The following is a 17,156-nucleotide window of genomic DNA, read 5'->3' on the forward strand; positions in this document are numbered from 1 at the left end:
TGTTTCCAAATAAAGTCACATTCACAGGTACCAGGGGATAGGACTTGAATGTGTCCTTCTGGGGGACACAATTTAACCCTCAGCAGGCTGTGTCTTCATTATGTGAACATATGTGTACTAGGTTCCATATACAGTAACCACACGAACGGGGAAGGAGTGGCAATTCCCCAAACAGAGAGGGGACTGGAACACTATTTCCGAGGACTCTTCTGCAGCAGAACTGAATTGAGGGAAAGCCATGACGTTGGAAATAGGTATCTTTCAGCCCCTCAGCTCAGCCGTGCTTAAGTCTGAGTGACTGATGTTAGATCGGTATTGCTCTGACAGGGGTAGAGAGAGGAGACACTGAGTCAATAGAGAATCATTGTCAAAGCTAACATAATTGTGTTATTGCGATGGTGAGATGCCACCATCTTTTCCGTTATCATCATCCTCTGGAATATTCATTTGAAATTATATATTAGCTCTCCAAACAGTAGCCATGGTAGAAACAACCACTGCCTCAATGGCCAGGGGGGAGGGAGGGAAGGAAACTAACTTACAGTGAGACCCAAAAAAGTTACCAAGAAAATTTTGGACAAAGTTGGTGTTAGAAAGAAGAACTTTTCCTCTGACTCTAAAAACTTTTTTAATAGACGATTTCAAAAATAGGTAGAGCAGTATTATGAACCCTCATGTTCTGTCACTCATCCCAACAGCCTCTTAAAACATCCTGCTCCCTCCATAACCAACCCCTGCCATGCTTGGAAGGAAATCCCGGACACTATATAATTTCTTCTGTGGCTATTTAACTGTATGTTTCCTTTTAAAAAACAACAGTAGTGTCATCATTATAGCTGGATATACGTGTGTGTGTGTGTGTATAATTTTTTTTTTAATGTTTGATTTTATTTTTGAGAGAGAGAGCAGGGGAGGGGCAGAAAGAATCCAAAACAGGCTCCAGGCCCTGAGCTGTCAGCACAGAGCCCGACGTGGGGCTCGAACCCACACGAACCATGAGATCAGGACCTGAGCTGAAGTCGGACGCCCGACTGACTGAGCCACCCAGACGCCCCTGTGTATACTATGATTTTTTAAATGTACAGTGTTCAGATTTCAAGTTGCCTCATATTTTTTTTTTATGATTTGTTTGAATGACCATCCAAATAAGAATTTGTTATGGCTTTTACATCTTTTTAGAGCTACATGCTGTCCCCCTTACATCTACCTATCTCTGGCGCCCTCTTTATCGCTCTCTTTTTTTTTTCTTGGACTTTGCTGCATGCATGCAAAGTGGTGTGCTTTCGCTTATTTCCCTGTATTTCCAAAATGAAAGTTTGCTTTAGAAATTTGATAAGATTTATGTTCAGTTTTTGTTGTTATTGGGAGGGGTGTTAGGGGAGAGAAGATTTCTCATAGACGATAATATGTTCTTTAGTCAAGAGGGAAACAATATCTGACTGTTTTCTTTTTTGGAGATGTTAGCTGTTGATGCTGAGTGGTGAGATCCATTAATTCATTTGGAGTTTCAACATGGTTGAAATTCTATCATTTTTTCTTCACTAGTTACCTAAAATATTGCAGTAAAGAGAATCTTCCCCATATCCATTATTTGGTTACCCAGCAGTACAGCTTGTATAGGAAAGGCAGGATATATAGTGGGTTCTTTCTCAAATAAATTTGCCAAACTTCAAAATACTCAGCTTTTAATAACATCCTTCAGTGGTTGATCAATTAGGTTTTATTTTATAAAGAATTATAATGTGCTCATGGGTTTAGACTTAACTGAAGTATTTCGGTTCTCTTCCCTCTTTTTTTTAAAATCAGTTTTTGAGACCTTATTATCTTTTCCCTGTTTTTGAGTCTGTTTTAGACCCATTCTTTGGAAGCACTGAGGGAGGAGGAAGATGGGGGGAGAGAAATGTAAGTTTCAGAAGTCCCAGTGCCACTTAATGATTTTCATGTATAACAAATGAATGAAGAGGGAAGGGAGTGAAAGAAAATAGCATCTTCCAAAGGGGACTTCCTGTGGCCGCTCTGATCTTAAGTCGCAGGAACCATCTAATATTCCTAAGGTTCTCATAGGAGTTCATGTGCAGTGTGGTGAATCTAGCTGCATGGTGGGCAGTCTTCAATATAGTAGGTACATCTCTGTTTACCATGCTGAGTACTTATCTTTTACTTTATTCTTTTTCTTTTTTTAAGTTAAAAAAATTTTTTATGGTTATTTATTTTTGAGAGAGAGCATGAGCAGAGGAGGGGCAGAGAAAGAGGGAGACACAGAATCTGAAGCAGGCTCCAGGCTCTGAGCTGTCAGCACAGAGCCTGATGTGGGGCTCGAACCCACGGACCACAAGATCATGACCTGAGTTGAAGTCAGACACTTAAGCAACTGAGCTGCCCAAGCCACCCAGGCGCCCCTTACTTTAACTTATTCTATCAGGAGTCTTAAGTTGGTTTTAATGTTGCAGTTACATGGATTAAGATGTATTAAAAAAGAAACAAACAAACAACTCCAACAAAACCCACCAGCCTCCCTTCTGGGGAAGGGCAGAGTGTGAGAGAGAAAGGGAGGGTTTGCAGAGAGAGAGGGAGAGAGAATTCCAAGCAGGCTCCGTGCTGTCTGTGCAGAATCCCACGTGGGGCTCCATTTCATGAACCGTGAGATCATGACCTGAGCCCAAATCAAGAGGTGGACACTTACCTGAGCCACCCAGGCGCCCCTTAATGACAGATTTTCATAAGGGAGTTATCTGATACAATAATTTCAACGTGCATGTGTAAAAATCATGTAGTTAGAGAACTAGAAATTACTTTTAGAGGTCACTTCTGCAGTCAAGCAAGACGGTCAGCCATCTTCCATCCAACTATGGAGGGTGCCCGGAAGGGGTATGTCAAAGGTGACTCCTTGATTTCTGGCTGGCCTAACAGGTAGATAGGGAACATCAAAAGACAAGGTGTGTGGAAAGAGCAAGAATTAGGTTTTAAACATGTTGAATTTGAGGCACATTCCAGTACCGGAGCGGGAATATCAGGTGACACGTTATGCCCTGAATGTTCGGCAGAATATGTAACCAGATCTTTTCTGCCCTTATTAAAGCCTTCCCTTTGATTCGTTAAGGAACTCTTCTGCGTACCTGTGTACCTCAAACACAGACAGCCTGCTTGTCTACCTACGGGCTAATTCCAGGTCCTGCAAACGTCTCTTGGAAGTCTGCTTTTTCATATTAACATGTTTTCGTGTCTGTGCCAAACTGGCGAAAGAGAAGTCCTAAATAAAGGACCCCATGGTTATTTCATTGTTTATTTAAATTTCCGCTCATACTATCCACCTAGATCAGATTTCATCTCCTGTTTGTGTTCAGTGGCCCATCTTCATCTTGAGATTCTAAATCTCCCCATCCCCTTTTTCACGAATAAAAAAAATAAAGGTAGTGCGTACTTCTTTGAAAACTCAAACAATGGCACTTGGAGGCGGTGAAAGTAGTAAGCAGTAAACGTTTCCTTTTTGTCATCTTCTCTTTTCTTCTTTTAAAGAGATTTTTTAAATGTTTACCTATATTTGAGAGAGAGAGAGAGAGAGAGAGAGAGAGAGACCGAGTGTGAGTGGGGGAGGGGCAGAGAGAGGGAGGGAGACAGAGAATCTGAAGCAGGCTCCAGGCTCTGGGCTGTCAGCACAGAGCCCGACGTGGGGCTTGAACTCACGAACTGTGAGATCATGACCTGAGCCGAAGTCAGATGCTTAACAGACTGAGCCACCCAGGTGCCCTTCTTTTCTTCTTTTTTAAAAATTCACTTTCTTGGGGCACCTGGGTGGCTCAGTGGGTTAAGCATCCGACTCTTGATTTCGGTTCAAGTTGTGATCTCATGGTTCATGAGATCGAGCCCTGCGTCGGGCTCCGCACTGATGTTGCGGGATCTGCTAGGGATTCTCTCTCCCTCTCTGTCCCTCCCTCCCCCGAATGCACGCGCGCTCTCTTTCTCTCTCTCTCTCAAAATAAACAGACAAACATTAAAAAAAAAAATCACTTCCTTTTTGGGCTCTGGTAAAAACTGGGAAGTGACAGGGCTCAGGGTAGGTGTCTGGTAGGTGTCTCACAGGTTCTACCAGATCTTAACTTGGTTCACTCTGGAATATAGAAGAAGCCAGGGTGATGCTGTGTAATCAAGTCCAGGCACATGCAATCAGGGACCAGCTAATTGCTCTGAAATTGGAGCCCCGTTTCTAGACCTGTATCAAAGATATTTTATAAACACATACACTCCATAAGCCTTATAAAATGGGATACTCCTTTCATACGTGGATTGTTCTAAAACTTGCATTTCCCTACTTAATAGGTATTGGACATCTTTCCATAGGTCTGTTTGCAGCTTTGTTAACGGCTAAAGAGTATTCTAGATTGTGAACGTATCATATTTGAAATATTTCTCTATTTGACAAACATGTTTTTCTTCTTCCATTTTTTAAAATTTATTTTTAACGTTTGTTGATTTTTTTTGAGAGAGAGAGACAGACAGAGAATGAGCAGGGAGGGGCAGAGAGAGAGAAGGGGAGACACAGAAACTGAAGCAAACTCCAGGCTCCTAGCTTCCTGTCCAAAGCCCGATGCGGTGCTTGAACCCACAAACTGTGGGATCATGACCTGAGCTGAAGTCCGACACTTAATCGACTGAGCCACCCAGGTGCCCCTCTTCTTCCATTAAAAAAAAATTTTTTTTTTTAATGTTTTATTTATTTTTGAGACAGGGAGAGACAGAGCATGAACAGGGGATGGTCAGAGAAAGGGAGACACAGAATCTGAAGTACGCTCCAGGCTCTGAGCTGTCAGCACAGAGCCCGAGGTGGGGCTCGAACTCACTTACCGCGAGATCATGACCTGAGCTGAAGTCGGCCGCTCAACCGACTGAGCCACCCAGGCACCCCTCTTCTTCCATTTTTTAAGATAACAAATGCAGTGTAAAATCTTCTTTTGAGTATATATAAGGGTAATTCTATATGAGGGGTTCTTAGAAGTGGCATTCATGGGAAAGCGGGTATGTACTTAAACAATTTTTTTTATGGATTTAAAAATTCATGGATGCTGCCGATTTGTTCTCCATAAAGACTGAACCAGCGGGGGCATCTGGCTGGCTCAGTCAGAAAAGCATGCGGGTCTTGAGTCTTGACCTCAGCATAGTGAGTGTGAGCCCATGTTGGGTGTAGAGATTACTAAAAAGAATAACCTTAAAAAACCTTGAACAAATGAATGCTCAACCTGAAAGTGCTTTTTCCCCCCATTCACTCATCAATCCTGGATATTTTGAACCTTACTTTTCTGTGATTTGCATATCTCTATTCTTCGCTCATCTTTCTGTTATATGGTTAGGCTGCTTTCATTGCTTTTCTTGTTTTTTGGATGTTAACACTTTGTGTGTCTTATAGGTTTGTAAATATTTCATCTCATATTGTCTCTTAATGTTTTTTTTCTCACCTGAAAACCCTCCCCACTCACTTTGCTAAAACCACCTGGAATTTTAGTTATAGATTGTCTTTTTCTGTTTGTTCTTTGTCACATTTGAAAAATGTTAAAGACTTGGCTATACATTCTTTTGGTATTCATCCTGACCAGTTCTTTGTCATGTATCTCTTTCTGTTTCTTCAGTTTTTTTAATCCTTTATCTTTTTCTTTTCTTTTTTTAATTTAAAATAAGAACCTTATTGAGATATTATTCACGTATTAGAATATCATCCTTTGAAAGCGCATATAACTCAGTGGTTTTGGGCATGTTTACAAAATTGCACAATCATCATTCGTTATCTTAAAAATTTTTTTTTCATGTTCATGTATTTTGAGAGACAGAGAGCAAGAAGAGAGCACGAGTTGGGGAGGGGCAGAGAGAGAGAATCCATGCTGTCAGCATGAATGCAGGGCTCAATCCCACGAACTGTGAGATCATGACCTGAGCCAAATTCAAGGGTTGGACGCTTAACTGACTGAAGCACCCAGGTGCCCCTGGGTTATCTTTTAACTGGAGAACTTCATTAAGAAAAATTTCAGAATATTATGTCTGAAAGTATTTCTTTTGTCTTCATGAATTACTCTTATTTTTTTGGGGGGGTTGTTTAGACTTACTAAGTTATATAAACCTTTTCCTTAGAATTCCATATATATTTCTTCAATCACTGTTGCAGATGAGAATGCTGATGCGAAATTAGAAATGATGTCAGTCTAGTGGTCTTTATTTTATATGTTTTATTTTATAAAATCTGAGTTTATAGGATTTTCCTTTTGTCTTTGGATTTGAGAAATGTCAGCAATTAATTTTTTCAGGAATCTTGTCTAGCACTTGGTGGCCTTTTTAATTTGGAGACATAAATTCAATGAAAAATTTTCCTATCCTGTTTTTGATTTTTGCTTCTCTAGTTGTTATTGTTTTCTACTATTTCACCATTTTGATTTTCAGCACTAATCAAGCGATTATTGTAACCTCTTTCTACAATCATATAGAATTCAATAGAAATTTCGTTTAAAAAAATTTGTTTTAAGTTTAGTTTGAGAGAGAGCGAGCGAGTGAGCGAGCATGAGTAAGGTAGGGGCAGAGAGAGAGGGGGAGAGAATTCCAGGCAGGCTCTGGAGCCCCGTATGGGGCTCGAACTCACTATGAGATCCTGACCTGAGCCGAAATGAAGAGTCAGATGCTTAACCTACTGAGCCACCCAGGCACCCTGTAATTTAGTTGTATTTTTCAGTTTTTTAAGAAATTTATTTAAGTAATCTTTATACCCAGTGTGGGGCTCAAACTCACAACTCTGAGATCAAGATTTGCACACTCTTCTGACTGAGCCAGCCAGGCGCCCCAAAAATATAGTTTTTTAAGAGCAGATCTCAGAGTAACAATGGCTGAAAACAAGACCTCAGACACAGAAAACAATGGCTGTCTTTATGAGGACAGATGGAAAATACTAGGATTTAGGATAGGTTTGGGTTTGTAGTTAGTTTTAGGCATATTATAGGCTTGAGCATTTATGAACTCTGACCCTTGGGTTTGTATAGCCTCCTCTGTAAAGGGGGAAGAACATTACAATCTTTATGGTACGGTTACAAGTACTAGATTACCACAATTTATTGAAAAAACAACCAGGTGCTTTACTGACATACTCTCATTTATTCTTTTTTTTTTTTTTTATTAAAAAAAATTTTTTTTAACGTTTATTTATTTTTGAGACAGAAAGAGACAGGGCATGAACGGGGGAGGGTCAGAGAGAGAGGGAGACACAGAATCTGAAACAGGCTCCAGGCTCTGAGCTGTCAGCACAGAGCCCGACACGGTGCTTGAACTCACGGACCGCGAGATCGTGACCTGAGCCGAAGTCGGCTGCCCAACCGACTGAGCCACCCAGGCTCCCCTCATTTATTCTTTATAACAACACAAGAGATGGGCTTATGATTCTAGATTGTATGGATGAGGATGTTGTGGTTTCTAGGTGTTACAAATCTTGCCCAACATTCCCTAGCTAATTAGAATTAAAGCCAGAATTTAAATAAAAATTAATCTGAAACCATCTCTCTCAGGCCACTTGAAATATTTGAATAATTTAAATAATTACTCAATTGAATTTACTGTTTGAATGCATCTGTTATTTGATTGACGCCATTATTTTTCAAAACTTACGATCTATTCATGCTACACTTTTGCTTAAAATATGGTATAGACTTAATTTTCCACACAGTAAAGTCTGGATCCACAAATAAGACCAAACAAGATTTAACTTAAAGGTTAGAAAACCGGAGTTCAGAGGCACCTGGGTGGCTCAGTTGGTTAAGCGTCTGACTTTGGCTCAGGTCATGATCTCATGGTTTGTGAGTTCTGGTCCCTCGTTGGGCTGTGTGCTGACAGCTCGGAGCCTGGAGTCTGCTTGGGATTCTGTGTCTCCCTCTCTCTCAGTCCCTCGCCCACTAACGCTCTGTCTCTCTCTCTCTCTCTCTCTCTCTCTCTCTCAAGAAAATAAACTTTAAAAAAAAATTAAAAAAACCTGGAGTTCATTTATTAGCCTTAGTTTTCTGTAAATTAAATGCATATATATGATGTATGTGCTTTTCTCTGGGATTCTACTGCTTTTAGGAATGGGTGACCCAAATTGGTTAAAAATCATAGGTGTGTATGGAGTTTCCTCAAAAATTAAAAACAATTACCATATGACCCAGTAATTTCACCACTGGGTATTTACTGAAAGAAAATGAAGGCACTAATTAGCAAAGATATCTGCACCCTGTGTTTATTGCAGCATTATTTACAAAAGCCAAGATATGGAAACAACCCATGTGTCCATCCATAGATGAATGGATAAAGAAGATATAATAAAACACACACCCTGAATATTTCTCATCTGTAAAAAAGATGGAAATCTTGTCATTTACAGCAACATGGATGGACCTAGAGGGTATATAATGCTAAGTGAAATAAGTTAGAGAAAGACAAATACCACATGATTTCACTCATATGTGGGATTTAAGAAACAAATGAACAAAGAAAGAAAAAAAGCTGAACAAAAAAAAACATAGACTCTTAAATACGAGAACATACTGATGGTTCCTAGAGCGAAGGTGGGTGGGGGGGATGGGTGAAATTCTTTAAGGGACTAAGAGTACATTTATCTTGATGAGCACTGAGAAGTATATAGGATTGTTGAATCATTATATTGTAGACCTGAAACTAATATAATACTGTATGTTAACTATATTATCAATAAAAAAAATCATAGGGCTGTTATCTGTCTTCTCTAGAACTCCAATCACATCGAAAGCAAATTATTAAATAAGGCAATGTGAGCCACAATTGTGAGCCACATATGCAATTCAAAATTTTCTCATAGCTGCATTAAAAAGTAAAAGGAAACAGGTGATGTTAATTTTAATGACATAGTATGTGCCCCATATATCGAAAATATTATTTCAATGTACAGTCAATATAAAAAATTACACATGATATTTTATATTCTTTTTGTGTCCTGAATCTTTAAAACGCAGTGTGTCTTTTATACACATAGCACGTCTCGGTTTGGATGAGCCACATTACAAGTGGTCAGGAGCCACATGTGGCTCTTGGCTGATGTATTAGACAGTGTGGACAAACCTCTTGTCAGCTGGAAAACTTTAAATGTCATAAAAGAGTACACTAAATAACACCTCACATAATTGCCCCAAATGATACCAATGAATTAAGTCCAAGTCTTGCCCTAGCCTAAAGATAAAGTTAACAGTGACTTGTAACCTACCATATTCTGGATAGTAAATTACATAATACATGTTAAGCACTTAGGAGTATACTTAGCTTACAGTGGATGCTCCATAAATATTAACAACCATGATTTAAAAAATACTGCTCCCCCCCATTTAACAAGCAATTATTTTTTTATTTCTAAGATTTCTTTTTTATTCCCCAAGAAAACCTTATTTTAAAAGAGCAGGCTAATTTGTAACAACATGGATGAACCTGGAGGGTATTCTACGTATTAACCCAGAGAAAGACAAATACTGAACTAGGTAACACTTAGTATGTGGAATCTTAAAAGGAAAAAAAAAAAAGGGGGTGCCTGGGTGGCTCAGTCGGTTAGGTGTCTGACTCTTGATCTCAGCTCAGTCTCGAACATGAGTTCAAGCCCCTACCTGTTGGCCTCCGCACTGGGTGTGGAACCTACTAAAAAAAAAAAAAAAAAAAGCCAAACTTACAGAAACAGTAGACTGGTGGTTGCCAGCATCTGGGTGGGAGAAACGGGGAGAGGTTAGTCAGAGGATACAAACTCCAGTTATAAGATGAGTAAGTTCTGATAATCTAATGTATAGCATGTTGACTACAGTAAACAATAACGTATTGTATACTTGAAATTGCTGAGAGTAGGTCTTTAGTATTTTCATCAGAAAAAAAGTATGTGAGTTGATGGATGCGTTAATTATAAAATGATTGCCATAATCAAGTTAATGTATGCACATATCACATTGTATACTTGAAATATACTATAATTGTATTTGTCAATTTTACCTCAATAAAGCTGGAAAAGATCACATTTCACAATTAAAAAAAATTAATAAAAAGAAAAAAAATAAAAAGGGCAGGCTATTCTATTTTTCTCTTTTTCTGTCTCTCTCTCTCTCTTTTTTTTTTTTTTTGATATATTATCCTCCTACCTCTTAGAGAGAATAAAGGAAAATTTTAAGATTTTATTCCCCACTCCCATTAATTTTATTTTATTGGGGGTTATTTGCCCCGAATGGTCCCCTGGCCCATTTTTTTGAGTGGCTAATCCATTTCATATGTCTGGTTATTATTCATGGTCTACTAATATTTATAAATGAAGGACTTAATTATTCAGCATGGGTAACTGATGTGGTCACTGCCTGCAATTATGTGGGCTGATGTTTATTTTTTCCTGATTGGTACCCCCCACAAGTGTGTGTAGGGAGGTGATTGAGAGGCTGGTGGTTTGATTCTTTGGCTCCAGTTCTCTTTTAAGTATGTTGCCTGAGAGCTGTCGACTTTTAGGCCTCTTGGCTGTGCTGTAGAAAGAGGTGGGTGCGTGTGGGTGGTTTCTGTTTAGTGTGGGTGGCAAGTGTTCAATTATTTAAAAATGGTAGGGTTAAGAGCCTGATTAGAATATTCACTTTTTATCTCTGGCATTTAACACGTTGTTATGTTTCTTTACAGGAATACACATGGCTTGCTAAAAGCCATTATGAAGTTATTACAAATGCAAGCTCTAAAGGAAGGACAAAGTGGGGAGAAGAATATTCGGAATTTATATACTATAAGGTATGCCTTTTTTTCTTTCTTCAAAATGTGTGCGACTTGTTAACTAAATTATGAACAGATATGCTAATCTGTTAAGAACTAGTTATTTAATTCGGCAGTGATTGTGGGTCTTGACCTCTCAGGAAGTTAGTATTTTAAAGATGCGTAAGATTGAGGCAGAGTTGAAAACATGCCGACGTCACCATTGTGGGTTTCAGGGTTGCTTCCTTGGAATTGGACTCTGTTACCCAAAATTCCTTCTGCTCTGGAAAATTGTAACCATCTTCCCAATACTGTGAAAACTGTAGAGTTGATTGAGTGAATGTACATAAAGCAGGAGGAGTTTGGGTTAGATAGGAGGGTAAACTTCCTCACTCTAAAAAAGGAATAGGCCATTTAAAGGTTAATACCCAGGGCAAGGTTGGTAGTTAGGGGCACTGATTTGCCTTTTCTTTGTCCTGTATATAATGTAACATGGTAGAACTGTGTTAAAAAGAACATAGCAACATAGAAGGTAGTAACAATTACAGTGAAATACATTGGATTTTATTGAGGAGTTTGGACAAGGGACGGCATCATACTTACTTGTGAAGGTGACCCTAACCATTGCATTGAAGGTCCCAGAAAGCCATTTCCTAAAAAAAAAAATTTAATGTTTATTTATTTTTGAGAGAGAGAGAGAGAGAGAGAGAGAGAGCAGGGGGAGGGGCAGAGAGAGACGGAGACACAGAATCTGAAGCAGGCTCTAAGCTGTCAGCACAGAAAGAAAATGTTCATGGGATGAGCTATCAGCTCTGAGGTGTCAGCACAGAGCCCAATACAGGGCTGGAACCCACCAGCCATGAGATCTTGACCTGAGCCAAAGCTGGATGCTCAACCTCCTGAGCCACCAAGGCACCCCCCAGAAAGCCGTTTCTTAAGAGAGCATCTCTTAGTGAATAGAGGGCCCCAGGAACTCTGTTCAGTTATGCGTCTGGAATATGCCTGTTTCAGAAGAATGAGAACGTGGGACCATAAACAAGGGCAGTGGTTTTGGGGGGTTGAATGGCTTACATGGTGACCCAACAGGGAAAATAAGTCAGGTGCTAATGAACCATCATTGGCTTGAGCATATAGCACCTGTAGTTTTGAGCATTTGACATCACAGCTATCAGAAGCTACGAGAGTCTCCAAAATACCAACTGAAACCTGTTACATATACTTCTGGTACTTTGCTTTTGATAATAAGCCAAAAATGTCTCCTGTATTACAATGATCTTTTCTGAAATTTTAGTGCTACTTATGATCTTTTTGATTTTTGTGAGTACGTTATTGAGTTTCTCAAGCCAGTTTTCTAACAAGGTCAGATTTTCATTTTATGTATTTTCTTCTTGACATGTTTTTTGAATATCTTCAAACATACAGAAAATTTGGAAGAATATAGTACAATGAATTAGTGAATTCATTGCTAACTTATGAGTTAATTCATAAATTAATTTATTTTTAAATTGGGGAAGTAAAAGGAAAATTGTTTTTTTGAAAATACTCTGGAAACTTGGGGTGTGTAAACTTTTTCAAATTGATAAATACGATTTTTTTCTTTTCTTTTTTTTTTTTTTTAAACATAGTGGTGCTCTGTGAGATAACAATGTTTTCATTTCTGGTTTCTCTTTCATCCATTACATTAACCAGAATTGAACCTAAGACGAAGATGAGCAGATTTTAAATATTTCTAGATGAGTCATATAAACATCTGTGTGTGTGTGTGTGTGTGTGTGTGTGTGTGTGTGTGTTTAAAGAAGTTCAAATTCTTGGGCCACTGTTCTAGGATAGAAAATAATTCCATTTCATTGTTGTTCATTGGGAACTATTTATTTTAAAATAGGAAAGTCATTCAAGTTTTAAATTTTTATGTAATAGCTTTATTGAGATATAATTCACATACCACAGGATTGACCCATTTAAAGTATACAATTCAACAGTTTTTAGTATATTCATAGAATTATGCAACCTTGCCATAATTACTTTTATGACGTTTTCATATCCTCCCACATTCCTCACCCATTAGTAGTCACTCCATATTTCCCTCCTCCCAGGGGGATATATCTTTTTTAATGTTTATTTATTTTGAGAGAGCAAGCAAGAGAGTGGGGGGGGGGGAGGGGCAGAGAGCGGGAGAGAGAGAGAGAATCCCAAGCAGGCTCTGGCTGTCAGCCCAAAGCCCAATTTGGGGCTTCATCCCGTAAAATTCTTCCCGAGTTGAGTATTCATCTCGGATACTCAACTGACCGAGGCACCCAGACACCCTCCCAGTGTTGTATTTTTAATTCAGTGGTTTTCAGCACTGACTGCTTATTAGAACGACCTGGGTGTGCTTAAAAACAAACAAACCTAGGACTAATCAAATGCCCCGGATCAGCTGAATCAGAATCTCTGCTGTAAGGCCTAGGCATTTGGATTTTTTTAAAAAGATCCGACATGATTCTGATTCACAGTGAGTATAAGACAGTATGTCAGCTTGCTCTGATGTGCATTGTCTTTTATGTTTGTAAAAACTTAAAATTTTATTTAAATCCCAGTTAGTTAACATAGAGTGTAATACTGATTTTAGGAGTAGAATTTAGTGATTCATCACTTACAGGTAACACCCAGTGCTCATGCCCTCCTCTAATGTGCATGCTAAGTGCCCGGGACCTTGTTGATTAAAGGGTTCTTTTTCTTTTATTTGTAATTTTTAAAAATATGTATTTATTGTTGAGAGAGAGAGAGAGAGAGAGAGAGAGAGACAGAGACAGAGACAGAACCTGAAGCAGGCTCCAGGCTCTGAGCTATCAGCACAGAGCCCAACATGGGGCTTGAATTCATGAACTGAGAGATCATGACCTGAGCCGAAGTCAGACGCCCAATCGCCTGAGCCACTCAGGTGCCGCAGGATTCTTTTTCTTTAGGTCTGGGATGGGCTCAGGATTGTCGTGTAACAAGTTCCCAGGTGATTCAGCCGATGCTGCTTTCCGCCGCTATACTATATAAGCAGTGCTTGATCGGAAGCGGTGTTAGTGGTACCTGGGAGCTTGTTAGGAGGCTGAGATCTCTTACTCTGTTTCAGCCTACCTGGATCAGCACCCTCGCTCCAGGTAGATTTTCCAGGTAATCCGTAGGCACCTTAAAGTTTAGGAAGCTCTGGTTCAGAGGATGGTAAAAGCAAATTTTCTATCATCCAAAGAGTTATTCTCCTTTTCGTACTGATTGCCCTTGCTGTGTGTGATTGCCAGACCTTCAGTCATCTGTAATGTTTCACCTGTTGCCCCGCTTTATAATTTATTATCCCCTCTAGTTGGTTCTTCTAACTTACGGTCTTGTTTTCAAAAGACAGTCGGTGGAAGGTGAGGATGGGGAGCCTCGTGTGAGGAGCTCAGATCGTACTGGATACATAAGTTGTGGCTTTAGAGGGGCGGCACATTAAGAGGTCCAGAATCAATCACCTGAGTTGGCATAATCCAGTAATGTTTATGGAGAGCCCTTATGTGAATGGCTGTTTGGCACTATAAATCAGTAGAGTGTAATCGAGTGTGTAAGAGCCTTAAGTTCCTCCAGGGGGGATTGAGGATGGCAGGAACAGGGGAGAGGTGAGTCTGAAGAGCAGATTCCCCTCAAGAGAGCTATGATTTTACCTGAGTCAAGCATAAAATTGTCATGCTGTTTTAGAGCCTTCTTTGCCACACGGTGGTTAGCAATATCATTCCGCTTTGGAGAGGCGGCTGATGAGCTGTGTACGAAAGCATAGAAGGGATACCCGGAGCCCAGAACTCCACTGAGAGAGGCGTTCCCTGGTTATGCTGGAAGATTAATTTAAAATGGAAGTTGTATGACAAATAATTGTAAGCTTTCTGGGAATGAAACTGATCTGCGTTTTGATGGTATTAAGGACTCTGCTAGCACACAGCCTTGGAGTTTACGCATTTCTCACTTCTCCTTGTCCTAATAGCAGATTAGTTTGAATTCTAGCAAAACAGAGTCTGCGGTTATTTTAAATGGGTCGGTGCTGAATTGCACAAGTTGTGCCAGTATGGAAGTGAAGAGAGCGGGGCAGGAGCCCCCGCAGCATGAGCCAGCGGCTTCCCCTGGTTCCTATGAATTTCTCAAAGGCGCTCTAGAGAGGGTATTCTCTTTTGTTGAACTTGGAGCTCAGAGGTTCTCAAACTGTCTGTGCCTAAGAAGCGCCCGGGGAGCTTGTTAACAGGACCACTTCTCAAGCTCTTGCTGGAGATGAGTATTCAGTAGGTTCTGCAGGAGACTTGGGAATCGATGTGTTTACCCAGCTGCTCAGTGATCTGGATATAGGTCACCTGTGGGTCAAAATTGAGAACTATTGCTTGAGCCCCTGGGAGCTTAAAGGTACCACATATGAGCTGCAAGGAGCCCCTTGGGGGCACACCAGAGGGGATATTGAGTGGCTTAGTCCTGTCTCCTTGCCTCTGTTCCCTGCTTGGGAGGAAAAAGGTCCGTTTCCTCCTAAGCACCAAGGCACCAAGTTCATCTTGCCATGTCCACCAAGGACAATAGAGAGGTCGAGAGCAGAACCAGAGAGCATTTCTAAAGGAAAAGCAGACCAGTGAAAGCAAGTGAAGTACACATGCGAGAGGGGATGTAAGATTTAAACTCCACCGCTCTACTCAAAAAAATAATTCTGTGGCCCTAGCAAGTTAGTGTTCTTCATGGTCAGATGATGCTTGTTTGGAGCAGGAGGGGAAGAGAACTCTCCGCACCCTCTTGTAAAGCAATACTTATTTGCAGTGTTTGTAGTGTATAAGAAGCTCATCCTCAGAGGGTTTTGTTTTTTGTTTTGTTTTTTTACCGTTTATTTTTGAGAGGCAGAGAGAGACCGAGCACGAGCAGGGGAGGGGCAGAGCGAGAGAAACACACACAGAATCTGAAGCAGGCTCCAGGCCCTGAGCTGTCAGCACAGAGCCCAGTGCGGGACTGGAACTCACAAACTGCGAGATCATGACCCAAGCCGAAGTCGGACGCTTAACCGGCTGAGCCACCCAGGCGCCTTCATCCTCAGCGTTTTTGATCTGTTTGTTTGGAACATGGCTGGAAACGTGCATTTTAAGATTTGGATAGACTGGCGGTCTACTGACCATGCTTTGAGATCCATTAGACTAGAGTGTATGTGGCTAGTAAAGTTCGTATCGCTGAGCCGGACCCTTCTTTAGTCTTGTGCCTTCAACAAGATTAAATGGGGATGTTTAAATGTGGTTTCAGTGAATGATTTTTAGGATGAGGGTAGCTGGAAGCACAACACAGCACATTTATGTTTCGCAGAGGCTACGTGTGAAACTCCGGGTCCATGAGCCTCCACTCTGGTTGCCCAGTAGAGCCTCTGAGGGGCTTTTAAATATACAGGTGCCTGGGCTTTTTTTGCTAGAATGACTGGAGCGTTAGCCTCAGGCACTGGCGTGATTTTAGAGCTTCCTAGATGGTTTCCAACGTGCTGGTAGGGTGGAGAACTGCTGGCCAGTTGTTGACATGAGGCAGTAGGGGTTCATTGCTGCTAGACCTTCAGATGTTTCAGTGTTAAGAATATTTTCTCTGAAATTCCTGACCACTGAATGCCGGAAAACAATTCAAATTTTTAAAAATACAGGGTAGGCAGACAAAACACATCTGTTCACAGGATGGAGTCCAAGTGCAAACAGGTTTGCAGCCTCTGTTTTAGGCACTTACCAGTTTTCAGAAACTTGAGAAGCTCTTCTTTCCTTGTGAACAAGTTTTTTTTATTTTTTTAATAGTTAATTTTTTTTAATGTTTATTTATTTTTGAGAGAGAGAGAGACAGAGCGCAAGCAGGGGAGGAGCAGAGAGAGGGAGACACAGAATCCAAAGCAGGCTCCAGGCTCTGAGCTGTCAGCACAGAGCCCGAGGCGGGGCTCGAACTTATGGACTGTGAGATCATGACCTGAGCCAAAGTTGGACGCATACTTTAACCTACTGAGCCACCCAGGCGCCCCAGTTTTTTTATTTTTTATTTTTTTTAAGTTTATTTATTTTGAGAAAGAGGGAGAGAGTAGGGGAGGGGCAGAAAGAGAGAGAGAGAGAGAGAGAGAGAGAGAGAGAGAGAGAATCCCAGGCAGGTGCTGCTGTAAGCAAAGAGCCCATTTGGGGCTCGAACTCACAAATTGTGAGATCGTGACCTGAGCTGAAATCAAGAGTCGGATGCTTAACTGACTGAGCCACGCAGGTGCCCCTGTGAGCAATTTTTTAATTACCTTTTTTTTTTTTTTTTTTTTAAACTGCTAATGTGTCCTTTAGTTGAGGCTTATTTTTCTTTTCCCCCTTTTGTTCAGTCTGGATTTCCTTTTGGTTAGTTTGAACTCCACATTTCTGTAACATACTTCGATGTAAGTTATTTAAATGTTCTCCAATATTGAC

General features: G+C 40.5%; 1 protein-coding gene across 1 annotated transcript in view; it reads left to right on the forward strand.

The window, feature by feature from the left end:
- The window catches only part of FOCAD (focadhesin), a 313,963-nt gene that overhangs the window by 45,344 nt on the left and 251,463 nt on the right, over positions 1 to 17,156 (forward strand). Inside the window, exon 5 of the mRNA XM_049635278.1 lies at positions 10,663 to 10,767. Within this exon, the coding sequence (XP_049491235.1) occupies positions 10,663 to 10,767 (105 nt within the window). The remainder of the gene's footprint in view (positions 1 to 10,662; positions 10,768 to 17,156) is intronic.

This window comes from Panthera uncia, chromosome D4, assembly GCF_023721935.1.
Source record: "Panthera uncia isolate 11264 chromosome D4, Puncia_PCG_1.0, whole genome shotgun sequence".
Classification (NCBI taxonomy): Eukaryota; Metazoa; Chordata; class Mammalia; order Carnivora; family Felidae; genus Panthera; species Panthera uncia.